The sequence below is a fragment of the Podarcis gaigeae genome (genome assembly GCF_964106915.1).
Source record: "Podarcis gaigeae genome assembly, chromosome: 1".
Lineage (NCBI taxonomy): Eukaryota > Metazoa > Chordata > Lepidosauria > Squamata > Lacertidae > Podarcis > Podarcis gaigeae.
Genome location: NC_139678.1, coordinates 41,065,053 through 41,082,707, shown reverse-complemented (window position 1 = coordinate 41,082,707; position 17,655 = coordinate 41,065,053). Strand labels below are relative to the sequence as shown.

At 41.5% G+C, this 17,655-nt stretch overlaps 1 protein-coding gene across 1 annotated transcript in view; it reads right to left on the bottom strand.

The window, feature by feature from the left end:
• RYR3 (ryanodine receptor 3) overlaps positions 1-17,655 on the bottom strand; it is a 265,043-nt gene that overhangs the window by 167,449 nt on the left and 79,939 nt on the right. The window contains exons 4-12 of the mRNA XM_083743873.1: positions 16,076-16,150; positions 14,654-14,732; positions 12,620-12,732; positions 11,603-11,702; positions 7,619-7,712; positions 4,927-5,001; positions 4,254-4,410; positions 2,097-2,261; positions 429-550 (exon numbers count right to left, since the gene is read on the bottom strand). Coding sequence (XP_083599999.1) covers positions 429-550; positions 2,097-2,261; positions 4,254-4,410; positions 4,927-5,001; positions 7,619-7,712; positions 11,603-11,702; positions 12,620-12,732; positions 14,654-14,732; positions 16,076-16,150 — 980 coding nt within the window. The remainder of the gene's footprint in view (positions 1-428; positions 551-2,096; positions 2,262-4,253; positions 4,411-4,926; positions 5,002-7,618; positions 7,713-11,602; positions 11,703-12,619; positions 12,733-14,653; positions 14,733-16,075; positions 16,151-17,655) is intronic.

The window sequence follows — 17,655 nt, the reverse complement described above, 5'->3', positions numbered from 1 at the left end:
GCAGTTTTGCCAACCCTAGTTGTGGGACTTAGGAAGTGCTGCTTAAGGGACTTTTGACAGGTGGGCAAAACCTCGGCCAATCATTTGATGTCACATTGACATCATTCCCTGTTCAGGGAAGTTTTTAATGTGTGATATTTTAGTGTATTTTTGGTTTCTATGGAAACCGCCCAGAGTGGCTGGGGTACAAATAATAAATAATAATTATTATTATTTACAGGGGTGGTTGTCCCATCTATCTGTCCAAGATGTCCCATGGGGTGGAACCGATGAGGATCTGGCCCACTGGGCCAAAAAGTTTCATCACCCCTGTTCTAAAGTCAGAGTGGGAAGAAAACAGAGAGAAGAAACAAGAGATGAATAGGAGCAAACAGAATTATGCAGACGTCACTGTGGAAAAGCATTGCCGCTGAGATGGTGTGCTATACCTTATAAACTGACTAAATAATCTTGTTGTGTTGCGAATGATTCGAGCAGCCTGGGATTCTTCATGTTGACACCGTTGTAATGTGAGACCATCATCCATGTGTCCTTCTTGGTGTAATATAACCTATAATAATCAAAATGACACAGTGAGCATATTTTGTCCTTCATGCTCTTAAGTGCAATGTACCTTGCCAAAGGAATGATAAACTGATGTTATGAGGGAGGATGGGGAATGACTAGTACCAGTCTTGATACAGATTCATACAATATAGCATCCATATGATATTAAATAATACGGATAATATAGCTTGAACACCAAATAGCAAGTTGGAATGGTTAGTTGAGAAAAGTGGGGAAACTGAGAAAAACTAAGTCATTCTCCATGCCTTAGAGCAGGCATGGCCAAACAGCCATGGACTACAGTTCCCATCATCCCTGACCACTGGTCCTGTTAGCTAGGGATGATGGGAGTTGTAGTCCCAAAACAGCTAGAGGGCCAAGTTTGTCCATGCCTGGCTTAGAGGAATGGAAACAAGCTGTGAGAATCTTCCTGTTGTGCAATGACTTAATACAACATTTCCATATTTATTAAACTTCAGTTCATTGTAATGTCCAAACAGGTAAATAATGGCTTGAGAAATCCCTCTAAATCAGCTTCCAATCATTGTTTACAATCCCAGTTTGGAGGGATTTTTCAAACCAAAGTTTCCAAAAATCAAAAAGCACACTAAACAGTTATTTTACCAACTGGGAAGTTTCCTATTAATCTGGGCATGAGCAAGTTGGCTCATTCCTGATATTCCAAACCATAGTCAGAGAGTATAGTGTCTGAATGCAGCCAAAATGTTGATCAGGGTGGTATCTTAGATCTAAAGCCTATGATCTTCATTCCAAAATTTACAGTAATTTAAAAATGAGATACAGTCATATACACCCACAAAATAAATAATAATATACTATTTCAGTTGTTTTAATAACTGAGATGTGTCTCAGAAGACAGAACAAAGCATTTTCTTTCCCTATTTCCATTTGGTATTTTAAGATCCAACGCCTCTGGTTAAAAGAAAGAGAGGAATGAGTGGGAGTTCCAAACACAATTTAAAAACCAACTTACAATGCTGAAGGAAATGAGGCAGCTGCTGCTCATGGACTCTTTAGGAAGGCTCAGCTGTGCACATGCAATTCGCTGAACATTTGTGAAGGATTTCTACAGAAGGGAGCCCATGGGTGCACAGAGGCACATACTTAAATTGCACTAAAATCAAATATTTTGATCCTGGCACCATGCTAGTAATACGCAGAAGGCAAAGTACAAATACTGCATCAATACAAGCATGTTATTAATACAAGCAAGTGGACCCAGCACCCAAAAGCTCCACCTGCAAAATCCCCTGCTGTGTAACAGCTCTACAGTGCAGCAGAACCACAGAGAGAACTCCCTGCATCTCACATTTGGGCATCCAGCCACATGGGTCCCTGGGCATTCATGCACGCAGACACCTTGCTGCTGGAGCACTTATCAAAACATAAAAATGGTGAACATATTCACCACATCTTAAAGGCTTATGTCTCTCCAATCTTTATCTCCAAAGAATTATGGCATTATTCAAAATCTCTAATTTGGATGAGTGTATCTTAGAAAATAAAAAAAAGCACAATACAATATTTACCTTTCTTTTTAGTGGTCCTAAACGAGTTGTTTTAGCATCCTGTGCTTTGTAAGTGAGCCACAAAGTGCTGGTTACATGTTGCACAAAACAAACAGAATCACCATACTTTATTTCAGGAACTCCCATGCCATCTATGTCACGTTTGTGAGCAGAATCCAGTTTTTCCTTTATGTCACAGAAGAAGAAAAAACAAGGAGGGGGTTAGATGAACATAAGGAACACATAATCTGGAAGGCACAAGCGTTTTAAAATCTAGAATATTTCACAACTTCACAAACAAAAGCATAAAAAGGCAAATTGCCTTTTTTATCATTGCTGAAGAATACATTGGAGTAAGCATGCATTAGATGAGATTGTGAACTAGAAATGTATGGAGGACAGTCACACACTTCTGAATTAAACAGGAAACACAGTGTCTCAAATGTCATGTGACATTCAGAGATTTGATTGATAATTGCCCAAGTTGACACACAACTAAAAGTGACTATAACTATGGAAATAATTTCTGCAACATGCTGGATGTTATTTAAAAGCCATTTAATGTTAACAGTATAGAACTGGACAGTGGGAACAATAGTATTTTTTCCTCAGCGTATGTTTCATTCTGAAGAACAGGAATTACTTAATAAAACCTTTTTCCTTCCTGGTATCTGCAGTTAAAGGGAGCAGTTTAGGGAGAGACTGTGATGTTCAAGTCCTGTTTAAATCAGTAGGGCATAAGCAGTTATTTGTGTATCAATGATCCATTGATTTCTACTAGAACAAGGCATGGCTACTTTTTGCTAAATTGCACTCAAAGGGTTGAATTAAATGGTTACAAGAGTAGAACACAGCTTGCATAATTGATCTTCCCCTCCACTCGCTCTGCGGCCCCTGAAAAGCCTCCCTTGAGGCATGGTCCCCACTCCTGAACATTGTGCACTGGCCAAAAGAACCTTGCATAAGCAGAGCTGAGGGAAAAGAGAGATCATTGTGCGAGTTGCCTTCAACACATGCCTTCAGTTACTTGATACAACCCAAAGGCAATTCTACCCAAAGGCAATTGTGTGACTGAAAAAAGGGGGGGAGATTAAGCTTTTCTGGAAAAAGAAATGCATTACAAAAGAAGACAATTTAATAATTGTTGTCTTAATTCTCTTTTTCACTTGAGTGGATTATAGCTGTCACATTTCATTGTCAATTTAAGACTAAGGAGATAACACTGTCATGTTCAGATAAAATGAAATGAAATTTCACTATATTCCTTAGGGATGCTGTTATACTATGCCATCGCAAGCTGTTGGAGATTGCTGTGTGAATGTTTGCAGTCAGAACAAAAATATTAAGAATATTTGCAAAGATTACAAAACTCTGTCTGAAGTGAAGTGGAATATTTTCCATGTCACATTTTGAAAGTTAAGTGATTTTTTTGCTTCTTCTAAGCACTCGGCACAGAGTACAATTACATTGGCTCATTACGAAGTCAATGAAACATACTTTAAAGCATATTTTAAATCTGATATGCCAAAAGCTGTGCCCGTATCACACTGACCTCCCTGCTGCCTTGTCCCTCTGCCTCTTGACATCAACCTCCATGTTGGGCAGTGAGGTAAACAATGCTGCCAAGCCTTACAGTTGCACATCATAGATATTTATCACCTCAGTCCTTCACAGGAGGTTTGTGAAGAAAAGCAGGTCGCTGAGCTTGCCAGATAGGTCTACAGTTCACCATTAGTGGCCATCACTTGTTACAAACAGTGTATTACAGAGGCAGATCAAGTCTTGTGCTTTCCATTTTTCTTTTGGTCAGCTTTCAACATTTTTATTATTTCTTGTAAGAAAGCAAAAGCTGTTTTTTAAATCCCTTTGGGCACTACCCACCAATGTGGCTGTGGGAAGCCTCTGTGAATGCAAGGTCCACCCCAAAGATTATAAAGATAGGGATGTGATGTCCCAATTTAAAGAGAAAAAGGAGAACAAATCTGAGAGGGGTTGAAGACGACCCCCCCCCCCCCGAATATGGTTTCTATTTCTGCTGCCCGATTCCAAATCCCCCTTTCCCCTCAGTAAATTTTGACCATTGGCATTATGGCCTTTTTTGAAGTGGTTATGGGGTAGTGTTTATTTAGATAAAATGTGAAGATTTTTGTAACCATTTGATGTAGAAAACTGACTTACTTTTGATGCTCTAAAGCAAAAGGAAGTTGATTTTGTGTCAGCTTTTTCTTTGTCTAACAAGACAAGACCCAGCTCTTCAGTTAGGGCCAAAAACTGCCCCGTTGTAATATGTCGAAGGCGAAAAGGCTGGCCCCAGCGGATGTTACTTCCACTCCAGCTAAAAAATAGATTGAAAATATTAATTTCATGGTCTGAGTCAGTCGGAATGAAGATATTTATGCCATGATCCAGTAATAATTACACAGTTTTAGCACCCACAGATTGCTATGAGAGAATTAAATGCATGTTTAACTCACTAAAATAAAAATGTTTAACTCTGCTGAATCTCATTTCAAACTAAGTTCTTCCTCAGGGGCACTCTTGTACAATCAATATCACCTGCTCTATTTACACGGTTGAAAATTAATTCAAATGTATTTTTTTTCTTGTGCATGTCTCCTGCCTTCCCACTTTTTCTTAGATCTTAATTCATAAACCGAAATGCCTTATTGTTCATAGTTTATCTACTTTTACCCTAATGGTAATACTGATTTCATTTATTATTAAATATAAATTCAGTAAATAACATGGAAGTGTTTAACCCTGCCATTTAACAAGACAGAACCAACAACAGAAGCTCTGTTTCCAATTACTTTAGCAGAGAGATAATACATTTTTTGTTTGTTTAAATTACCTTATCCGAAGGGGTTCAACTCTCCACAGTGACCTTGCACGGACACCAGCTCCCCCTGCTTCAAAAAACAACCGCCTGCAAAAAATGTATTTTTATTTCAAAAAAATTAGATTTTACAAAGATTTTACATTCACTTATGGACACCTATATTCCAATTTCAGTTGAATCAATGGGACTGAGATTAGTCTGGGAGAAATGCTGAGGCAGTTTGGCTCTGATCCCCTACCAGCTGTCTGGAATTAAGCCCAGGTGTCCTGAAGAATTGCAGGAGTGGAAAAAGAAAGATGTGGGACGAGCTGTTTCTGCTTCATAAGCAGCCAAGAACACTGAGGTAGGGGGACAGAAGGATCAAGCAGATGAAAATTGTGTGAGAGTAAAAAGGGCCGTTATGAATACCGAGCAAGGAAGATTGTTAGTTGATATGTAGGAGGGAGTGGGGAGAGGCAGATTGTCCTTGAGGCACCCCTATGATCTGCGAAGAGCCACTTGTGAACCCAAGAGGCCCAAGTCATGTCCTCTCTAACAAAAGAACGGCCTGAGGGCACTCTTATGTGTTGTGGTTTTGTGGCCTCTCAAACCGCTACACCCTATTTGTGGGCACAGAAATTGGGAGAACCATTTCAACAAAGTTCTCTAGAAGAAGGAAAAATACATATCAATGGTCACCATTAGCAGTAGAACCACATTGTTCATATTCTCCTACCTACGTCAAACATGTATCTGCATTAAAAATCATGTGACACTACTCTGATACTTTTAATGCTAAGGATATATATGTTAGATCACTGGAAGCAGAATTTTGAGCTATAGCTGCTAGAAATCAGTAGGTATAATTTACCTCAAGCGAGAAAAACACTGAGTTTACACTTAATGGTTGTGATTTGATTGATTTGTTTGATTGTATTTCTATGCTGCTTTTCATGCAAATGAGTTCCAAAGCGGCTTACAAACAAATAACAATAATGTAATAGAACGCCACAAATACAACATAAATCATATAATGAGCAAACTATACAACACTGTTAACAAATCAGCAACTAAAAATCAGCTAGACGTCACAATTACAACAAAAGTTTTATTATATGATTTACAAATCAATATGACATTTAGAATCTATAAAACAATATTAACACCATTAACAAAATAGCAAAGCGTGTTCTCCTTCACAGAGCGCACGTGTTGCGGTGGGGGCCGCCAGGACACTCCAAAGTTGGGGGCGGGCTAATTGATCGTTGTGATGTGATTGGGGCTTCCCTTGTTCTTGGGAAGAAGTTAATGCTGATTGACAGCCAGAAATCCTAAAACTTCTTGCACGAGGCTAGGGCTTCCTCTTTTCGCCCGTGCATTGGATTGCCCATCCCTCCCTCCCTAGAATAGGATTATTCGCTTTGACCTTGCTATGCCTGTCATGGGGTCATCTGCTCTTGGGGCAGGGGCCCAGTAGGAATTTTGTCGATCTGGCTGATTGGCTGGGGCCATTTGGTTTTTGCCTACTGCGTAGCAAATCGGCACAACTTGTAAGGTTCACAGTTAGGCATTGGTTTGTGGTTTGGTTGGTTGAGGGGCATGGATTGGCTGTGCCTGCCCCTCTAATGCTGCTGCTGCAATGGATTCCATTAAAGGCTAACTATTGCTTGTCCACTCTGACAAGGGGGCTCGGGCCATAGCAATGAGCTCCTGGTTGCATTTGGGGAGGGCTGAGGGCAGGTTCCCTGCTCCGACGCTACCCCCAAGTGTATTCCCCTTTTCTGACTTTCGCATCGTGCGGAATGTCAGTCTGTCCCCCATGGTGGGGGCAGATAGTCACAACCAATGCCTAAGCAACCAATCACAAATTTGTATTTTAATAAAGTTGTGGCCAAAATTATGCCAAAAATCTTAAATAAAAATTCTGTGTGATGTGTGAGTTATTGGGGTGGCCGTGGAGACCTCGACACGCAACTAAAAATAGAAAGGTAAATGCTGTTAAGTTCATAAGCACTATGAAGATGTCCTATTGGACTAGGCAACATGCAACCAAGTTTAGCAAGAGGTAGGACTACAATCTAATAAACTGAAACCTGATACTAATGCCTACTGTAAAGAATAAACATTACAAAAGCAGCATCTCTATTCTAGCACCAGGTGCATGTATTGCAATTGTCCTAAAAGCCCCACACTCAGGGGCATGATGGCAGAATGTCTCCATTCTCTCTCCCCTTAGGAAGTGTGCTGGTCTAGCAGCAGTCCTGATACAGATACAATAGCAGCATTGCCTGCCTGGAGATAGAACGAGGCTCTTAACTTTGAAAAATATGGCATTTACTGCTGAGCAAATGTGTTTGCGGTGTGAGTCATTTTTACGTTCCTTAATGCAACTTATACCTGGACAAAATCGTAGCATCTTATCTTTCTAGTGAGTTGTAAATATGCCTACGGCAATTTGACAATTCTTCCTTTTTCTCTCTGCATCCAGCCTGAATAGTACTGCAAGGATATAACTGCAGTGAAAATCTGGCACATTTTCCATGCACTGGGCAAAAACAGCAGATATTTTGAGTGCTGCTGAACAAGCACTCTTTCTCTCTCTCCACACACCCCCCCCGCCGCTCACCCTCTCCCTCTCTAACTATGAAGGCACTTTGGGATTTTCAGCAATAAAACAATGCGAAATTTAGAATGGAAAGTGTATTAAATATACATCATAACTCACTTGTGTGGTGAATCATTCTGTTCTGCAGATGGAATTGTTAAACACTCATCATGGCCGTGAAACAACCGTAATACATGCCCACCGAGTAAGTATCCTAGAAAAGAAGAATATTCCTCATTAATTTTGGCAGACTAATAAGTAACAGGTGCCTGGGAATCTTAAAATCTGAAAGCAGATATGTAAATCTTAATGTGTAGCATAGTGGCTAAAAGGGTGACCAGGGAAGTTCCTGGTTCAGATTCCCCCACCCCCCTTAGTGATGAAGACACCAGCCAACCTTAAGTAAGTCACTAGAGATGTACAAATGTCACAGTAAACCATTGTTTAATCTGTTGAGAACAAGCTGCAATGAGCTTCTCTCTTCTTGGTGCAACTGTTTGGAAGTTTTCAATTTCCATTTATTAAAGTTAACCACAAGCTGCCATTTCACCCAACCTAGAGATGGAATAATTATTACTATTTTGTCCCATTTCAGCATTGGTCTATGGATTTTTTAAATAAAAAATCCATACAACAATTCTTATTTAAAAGCATGTATTATTACAAACTATATATTCAAATTCATATTTTATCTCCACATATGCATTTCTAAAAGTATTTTAACCTAAATACAGTGGTACCTTGGGTTAAGAACTTAATTCGTTCTGGAGGTCTGTTCTTAACCTGAAACTGTTCTTAATCTGAAGCACCACTTTAGCTAATGGGGCCTCCTGCTGCTGCTGCACCACTGCTGCATGATTTCTGTTCTCATCCTGAAGCAAAGTTCTTAACCTGAAGCACTATTTCTGGGTTAGCGGAGTCTGTAACCTGAACCGTATGTAACCTGAACCGTATGTAACCCGAGGTACTACTGTATGTATTTTGACACATTTTAGCATGCTCCTTGAGACAAGAATTGTAGCGCAAAATTCAGAGAAGAACAAAATCCTAAGGATAGTTACTTTCTACACCTGGTATTAGCCTTGAAAGTGTGAATTAGGTTGCTTCACTCGAAAATGCAGACCAAACAACAGTCTCCTTCAGCCCTAATCCCAACCCAAGAAACTTTGGTTAATATTAAATATCATTTGTTTTAAAGAAACCAATTTTAAACCATGGGTTTGTTGGGTTCTTGACTAGGGCTAGAGAATAAAATGGAAGGCAAACTCTTTGCCTCTAGAACAAAAGCCTCACTTAAACAAAAAACACAGAAAAAGACAAGTAGGTTAGATGAGCGAAAACTGAAACATCTAGAATTATTCTTACTGTAGAGTAATAATTCTGCAGGAAAAGAAAAGGTTAGCATATAATAGCATAAGTATCCAAATTACTTAAATGTGTCAGGGGAGGCATGATTGATAAGTAAAGTCACCCCCTTTCACAAGCGGAATCATTTACAGAAAAATCAATACTACACAGTGGTAACATTTGTTTGGGAAAGGGTAAACAACCTGGCTGTTCTATAGATTTAGATTTTAATGGAAGGCAACTTTCCAACCCATTTAACACAGAGAGACAAAATGAAGGCATTTTATCTCCTGGGGGTAGGAGGAGGTAGGGGCAATTGTTCATCGTCATCTCTATATGAACTGTCCTAAACTCACTTGCTGAATAACAAGCAAATTAATATTTATTTTAAGACAATTACATAGGAAATACCACTTGAAGATGTTAGGCACTTGCATATTTCAACACCAAATAGCTGAAATAATTATGGATTCAAGCCTAATGCAACTTAAATTAACAATCAGGGGATTTTGAACTGCCAAAGACTCGTGGTTTTCATAGCTGACTCCCTCCTGGCTCCTGAGTATGGCTGGTTTCCCAAAGCCAGACTTTGCCAACCTGGTTCCTTTCAGATGTTTTGGACTACAATTCCCATCAGCTCCAGCCAGTCATGCTGGCAGGTTTGCAAAGGGTAAGAAACCATGTTGGCTCCATTAGAAAACTTTGTGTGGGCTCTAGAATGGTGTGGGCAGGCTCATGCACTTAAAATAAAACTCTTCTATGTGGATGCAGAAAAAACTGATAAAGTATCAGCACTGTGGATAGAGTATCTTTTTAAGAGAATTTTTTTTAAAAAAATGTTCTATCGGGAATTTCCCCTATGTATATACAGTGGTACTTCAGGTTACATACACTTCAGGTTACATACGCTTCAGGTTACAGACTCCGCTAACCCAGAAATAGTACCATGGGTTAAGAACTTTGCTTCAGGATGAGAACAGAAATCTTGCTCCGGCGGTGTGGCGGCAGCAGGAGGCCCCACTAGCTAAAGTGGTGCTTCAGGTTAAGAACAGTTTCAGGTTAAGTACGGACCTCTGGAACGAATTAAGTACTTAACCTGAGGTACCACTGTAACCTATTTAAATGAAAGCAGGACTTTTCATAGCAATCAGGGAGTATGATCTCTTCCTGTCTAATTTTTTTTTGCACATTTCTTGGTTTCTTTCCCTCCCTAAGAATATCCATGGTGCTTCCTGCAAGCCAACATTGAAACTGCTCCAAACAAAGCTTCTTTCAAGTACTCTCATCGGCACTGCAATGCCGTACTATGATAAAAAGGTACAAGTGGGTTGCTTTTTATGTGCTATCAGGATGTGACTGACGGCTTATGAAACCTCTGTACTGAACGTAATTATGACATTAATGAAGTCTTATTGCTGAGTAATGATACCTTTCTGTGAATTAGCTTGCATTTCTTTCGTCTCTCCATTCTTTCCCTGTTTTCATTCACTGGTATCAAAAAGTATTATTTAAATGTCACATGGCGACATGCAAAGTGCTGGGAGCAAATGTGCACCACCCACACTCCTTTTCCCCAATCACTAGTTAGTGATTCACCCAGAAGTGCAGAAAATCTACACCTGCACACAACTCAAGTTATATTTAAAACGGCGTTGGTGTTAAAAATGGCTCAGATAATAGGATGGGAGTACTGGGACATTTAAAATATCCACCATGTCTAGTGCTACTAAAATGCTGAAAACAAAATGCTATGAAAGTGCTCTCGGTATTCACTTCTCACAGAAAGATGCCAGGATTCTATCGTCCTGAAATCCAAGTTCTTATTTACATAAACAGAGAGAAAATTGAAATTTAGATTAACTGTGAATTTCTCTTAGAAGGTGAGGCTGGGAAGCAACCTCTGGAAAGGATGGGATGGCTCTTCCTACTGGGCTTGACAGAGTGTTTTGAACCTTTCACCCCCCTCTTCCACGGGAGGAGTCATCCCTCTATCCAGACCTAACGTGCCTAAAGTCTGTGCCAGCTGGGTCTTTTACTTTCTGCTAAATTCCCTCTTTGGGGTGCTGCTTCCATTCTTGTGTGAGTTCTCTTTCCTTCACTCTCATGTTGGTTCTCTCCTCAGTGTCCCTCGCTAAAAATGTGTGTGTGTGTGTGTGTGTGTGCACGCACGTGCGCAGGGTGGGGGGGGAGGCTTTTAAAATGCTGATAAACATTTTCACAACATGATGTCCCTTTTGTGAAAATACTAGAGAGCATCTCTCTATTCTATATCCATTCTGGTCCACTCAGCAATTGTAAAAAAGGTAAAAGGTAAAGGACCCCTGGATGGTTAAGTCCAGTCAAAGGCGACTATGGGGTTGCGGCACTCATCTCGCTTTCAGGCCAAGGGAGCCGGCGTTTCTGGCCAGCATGACTAAACCACTTCTGGTGCAACAGAACACCGTGATAGAAACCAGAGCGCATGGAAATGCCATTTACCTTTCTTCCGTAGCGGTACCTATTTATCTACTTGCACTGGTGTGCTTTGGAACTGCTAGGTTGGCAGGAGCTGGAAAGGAGCAAGGGGAGCTCATCCTGTCGCGGGGATTCAAACTGCCAACCTCCCAATTGGCAAGCCCAAGAGGCTCAGTGGTTTAGACCACAGCACCACCTGCGTCCCTTCAGCAGATGCAATCATGCTTTTAGCAGTGAAAACTGTGCAATGTTACAAATTAAAACAGTCATTTTAACTGGCAGGATAAACATAATTCAACAAACCTTCTTCAATGCTACTTCCTGAACAAGTGGGATGCACATTCCATAGTGTTTGCATAAAGGAAGCATCCACCTGTATGTTTCCATATGCTACAGAAAGATGCTGGAAAAGATAAACAAAATTCTCAGTGAGCATAATGGAAATCTGTTTGAAAATATTCTCTCAAAGAAAGTTGAAAGATGTAGGTTTATCATAATTTAGTCCTATATTTAAAAATCAATTAAATACTTCCTTTTTTTTTTTTTAGAAGACTGCACATAAATGTAAACAATACTCATCTTTTCCTCATGCTAAAGTCTGTGCCTCATTACAAACCTTGCCATTATCGACCTGAACAGGAGTCTTATATTTGTTTTTCTTCCTTGCCACTTTCTAGCTGGTGTCCTTTGTTATTAGGGCTTCTTTCTTTCTCAAATTAACAACAACAAATTTCCTTCACCAGTTCCTTTTATCAGAAGCCAAACTTGAATACTTCACCATCCCATCAGTTTACCCCTGAAATATACTCAGAGTCGAAAGTGGATTTCATGCTCTTTATTCAGCTCATAGTGGTGAGGAGGAATGGATGTCCCCTCAAAGTATCTGCTTTATATACATTATTTACACAATGGGCTGCACGTGATTGGCTAATTCCGGAATTCTCCTGTAGGCCAATCAGGTTGTGGATTCACTTCCATCTGGAGCTGGATTGGGTGGCTCCTGCAGACCAATCATACTGCTGCATTGTTCTAGGACCAATCAGACTGCTGCATTTTGGATCCTATTCAACTCAGTACATAACAACCCCCAACACCCACTCTTCCAACACACTTCTTTAAATGTACTAGGATAGAACATGGGTGGGGATTGTTGCATATAAGGTTTATTGTAGGAGAAATGCTCTGACCACATTTCTGTGAGGACAGTATCATATGCACAGGAAACATGCAGTTCAGAGCTGGAAAAACGGGGGAGAGAAGGACGAAAAGTGCCAAGATGGACACACATTAAAGCTATCATGAGGATTTTTATATGCTTACCAGGTACCTTTCGGAGGACACACTAACCAGGATAAGATCGTCTCCAATTCGTACCTTTTCTCCTTCAGACCTTTGTTTAGAAGCAGGATGTATGGTCCACCAGCATGCCTCACCTACAATGTGTATAAAGTGCCTATGTTAGCCCTAACATGCAATAAACAACAGGCATTTATTAGGTCACTTTATAACAACAGGATATTTATACAGTGGTACCTCGGGTTAAGAACATAATTCGTTCTGGAGGTCCGTTCTTAACCTGAAACTGTTCTTAACCTGAAGCACCACTTTAGCTAATGGGGCCTCCTGCTGCCGCTATCCCACCGCTGCATGATTTCTGTTCTCATCCTGAAGCAAAGTTCTTAACCCAAGGTAATATTTCTGGGTTAGTGGAGTCTGTAACCTGAAGCATATGTAACCTGAAGTGTATGTAACCCGAGCTACCACTGTAAAACTAAAAGATTCCAATAGTACAGAAGATGGCTCACTTCCAAATGACCATTTATTGAGTATTCATCCAGACAGGTTTGCACAAAATTTGCAGGGAAGTTATATGACATTGCATCAAAGAACTGTTACCCCACACTTTACAATGCATTTTCTTGTCACTTTTTTAAAAAACAAAGTCTAGAAAAAGTCTCCTAAACTGATAAAGAGCTCAGACTAATTCAAGGCAATCCAAATTGATATGGCCCCTGTTCCACTCTAATCAGGGATATATGCCCAACCTGTTCTTGCCCTGCCTCACTGCTGTTGCTGCTGCTGCTACCGCTGCCACTAAGCCAATACTCTTAACAAGAAAAGTATATTTCCCAGTGGTCCCCAGCAGAGGCTTGTTGTCATGGCAGTGCCAAGCACCTGGCACAAGGGTGAAAGAGAGATGGGGGTACCAATCTTCCCAGCTGTTTGTTGCTCTGTGCGTATCCGGGTGGGAAGCATATAGCTGCTCTGATTGTGGAGATGGAGGGTGGCTAGGTAGCAGTGCTGAGAGAGGTATGGCTATACGCAAATATCAGAAGCAGTGGCGTAGCGTGGGGGTGCAGGGGGGGCCAGCCGCACCGGGCGCAACATCTGGGGTTAGGGGTAGGGGGCGCAAATCCACGGGTTAGGGGGCGCAAATTACTTGCCTTGCCCCGGGTGCTGACAACCCACGCTACGCCACTGATCAGAAGTGATAAAGGAACATAATTGGTGGTATTATTGTTGTTGTAATTTGGAATGATTTGATTGGATTTGTCAATAATTGGAGGATTTTGTTGAAAATGAATAAAAATTATTTAAAGAAAAAGAAAAGAAGTGATAGCTGCTACAGTCCTGCAGAGGCTTCTCACCACATGGCCATTCTATTTAGGGCTCCTGGCTGAATGAGATCTATACTGTCAAACTGAAACATAACTGTGAGCTGCTGAAATCAATGCATATCCTACAAGAGCTGAGCAATTGTATTTAGGGCTGAATCCTGCATCTGATCAAATGTTTTTGCTGCATGGGGGTGACACATATTTAAAATGGTTATAATTACACTTTCACACACAGTAGGCTTTTGTTTTCTCTAACGCTTTCTCGGTGTGCAGCAATACCTAATGAAAGTGATATTTTTTTCCTTAATGCGTACCTATTTTTTTTTTTCTTTCTTTCCACAACTACAGAATCATGCTTAAGAAGTGGAAAAACACAGAGCAGGCCTGCACAACTTGTGACTCACTAGGTTCAAGCCATGAACTGTGGCCTCTCACAGTGCTAAACAGACCCTCCGTTTTTAATGTTCCAGACAGGTAGCAAAATCAGGAGTTTCCTTAGGGCAGGCTTCCTCAAACTCAGCCCTCCAGATGTTTTGAGACTACAATTCCCATCATCCCTGACCACTGGTGCTGCTAGCTAGGGATCATGGGAGTTGTAGGCCAAAAACACCTGAGGGCCGAGTTAGAGGAAGCCTGCCTTAGGGGTTTCATTAGGTTTTCAGCCCCACTGAAAAAAATAACCTGAAATTATATTATATTTGAGATTATGGGGATGAATCTTTGAGGACATACATACCGGCTGCATTCTCTTGTAGCCCCACATCAAATGCAAGTTTATCTGTCTGAGATCTCGAAGTAGTCAAACATGTCAAATACTAGGGGGAGAAAAAAGATATTGAATTTATTAGGACAGTTGAAATCGGTACATTTCAAGTGTGTCGTAGGATATCTTCTGCATGAATTCAGAGATCTTTCTACATTCAAATGTGCAAATCTGGAAAACTAATCTTTTTGCACATTGGTTTGTAGATGTGCATCAGATTCCTGCTGTGCTGAAACAAACAGAAATCCATGCAGCCATTAAGAGCTCCAGTGCTTATTAGCAATCACTGGACTGAAATGATCAACTTCAAAGAGGATTTAAGATCTAGACAGGTTTCTTTTTTAATTACATTATTTTGGCCCCAAAGGAACATTACGGGAGGAGAAATAAATGTGGAAGTCGGCAGCTAAAATTAGCACTGAAGCTACAATTTTACAGAACAAAGGTTCCTCTATAAAAAGGTTCTCAGAAGTGAATGATGCTTGCAAGAAAACACTGTTACTGCGCAACTAAAGATACTGGTTATGCACAGAACCACCATTAGATGTGGAGGGGTAATGGAAAGTCAAGGGCTGGGATAAGCCTAGCTATGTAGAATCAATACCCACTCCTCATTGGCCACACCTGGGGGTGGCCTGGGTGACAGTCTTCAAGGAAAGGAGGAGAGAGATGGCAAACAAGGGCTGGGGTTGGACCTGTTCTCTAATTCCACCAGCACTGCAGTTCCTTTGCCAAGTGATGGTACCTTTGGCAAAAGTGACTGCTGCTGCAGGGTGGGGTGGCACATTCACCCAAGGATAAGGAGGCAGGAAGACAGCAAAAGGGTGCATTCACACCACAAAGTTAAATAACTTGTAAACCACTTCTGATAGTTTGCTTGCGGTAAATAACTCTCGTTCCTGCCACCTTTACAGGACTACAATCCCCAAAGTTTAAGTCTGTGGTGTGGATGCATCCAAAGCTATTTTCCAGCTCAGGTATCTGGAAAGAGAGAAATTGTGACCCAAACAGGCAAGGGAATGTGGGGGACGGTGCTTGTTACCCATCCCTCTTCTTCACCCCATTTGGAAGGCCACAGGCAGCTCATAGAATCATAGAATCATAGAATCATAGAGTTGGAAGAGACCACAAGGGCCATCGAGTCCAACCCCCTGCCAAGCAGGAAACACCATCAGAGCACTCCTGACATATGGTTGTCAAGCCTCTGCTTAAAGACCTCCAAAGAAGGAGACTCCACCACACTCCTTGGCAGCAAATTCCACTGTCCAACAGCTCTTACTGTCAGGAAGTTCTTCCTAATGTTTAGGTGGAATCTTCTTTCTTTTTTCTTTCTTCCCCCTACTCTCCAACCCCCAAAGTGACCGGCACTTGGATCGCAGTCAAGGAGCAGCTTACCATTCCACTAAATGAATGACGAAGAAGTATAGCATGGCCATACAGCAGTGTTCTGTGACCACCTCCTTGAGCTGCCTGCGGGAAATTAAGAAGAAATCTCAGGGCTCACAAGAATTGGAACAACAGGGACTTAATTACCGTAACAGCAACAAATATTAGACATTTTGCATTAAGCTATGAAAACAGGATTAGACTGAGGATTTCAAGTGTGGGGCAGAGGTTGTGCACACTCATAATAACACCATACATTTGTATTTCCATAATTTCATTGTGAAAAATGACAAATGCCTAGAGATTACTATCAGTGTTCAGTAATTGCCTACTCTTCGACCCAATTAAGTCAAAGTGCTTCAATTTAAACTGATAAGGGGCTGATCTAGAAGAGCATGTGGTACAGTTCTCCCAAGGGAACGCAACTTCAAAAGGCATGGTTGGGTGGGGGAGTTGCATACTGGATGCCACCACGTTTTACATAAAATCCAGACTGTAGAAAGCTAGCAAGTCAGACAGAAAGTCTCCATGCACAAGGAGCCTTCCAGCCTACAGGAGGATGTAAAAATTAAATATCCCACCTGCATTCTGAAAAGTCAGGTGAAGAAGTGTATGGCATGGTTAAAGTAAAGGTAAAGGTACCCCTGCCCATACGGGCCAGTCTTGACAGACTCTGGGGTTGTGCGCCCATCTTGCTTAAGAGGCCGGGGGCCAGAGCTGTCCAAAGACACTTCTGGGTCACGTGGCCAGCGTGGCCAAGCTGCATCTGGTGAGCCAGCGCAGCACACGGAAACGCCGTTTACCTTCCCGCTAGTAAGCGGTCCCTATTTATCTACTTGCACCCGGGGGTGCTTTCGAACTGCTAGGTTGGCAGACGCTGGGACCAAGCAACGGGAGCACACCCCGCCGTGGGGATTCGAACCGCCAACCTGACGATCGGCAAGTCCTAGGTGCTGAGGTTTTACCCACAGCGCCACCCGCATCCCAAGTATGGCATGGTTACTACTGACTCTCAGAGCTGCTAGGGAACAGGGCAGAAATTCTCCTGTCTTAACCCTGATTACAGAATTGTCAGAGCTGATGGAGATGTGGCAAGAATAGAAAGATTGTGTCACAAGATTGTGTCTGATTGTCACAATCAGATTGAGGAGGCACATCAGAGACAGCAAAGTTATCCCAAGATGCATGGTGCAAGCTTGAGTCCAGTCAGTGCCTGTCTTGAGCTCCATGAGAAAAGAAAGGAAGGATATGCAAGGAACCAACATATAAATAACTTGATGGGCCCCCCTGTGTCACCTGCTTGATGGCAAACTAGGATTTGGAATAGCAACTGTCTGTGCATCTGCATTGATGACACTGCAATGCCAAGATTTCCAGCAAGCGGAGCTGCCATGATGGCGTAGGAAGTAGGGTGACTCTGTCATGCTGCTTAAAACTATAGTTTAAGGCTTACAAAGCTTAAGAACACTGTGGGATTGTGGAACCTAGGAAGTCACCTTATACTGAGTCAGACCATTAGTCTACCTAGGTGAGTATTGCCTATACTAACTGGCAGGAGCTCTGTGGGATTTCAGACATGGAGATCTCCC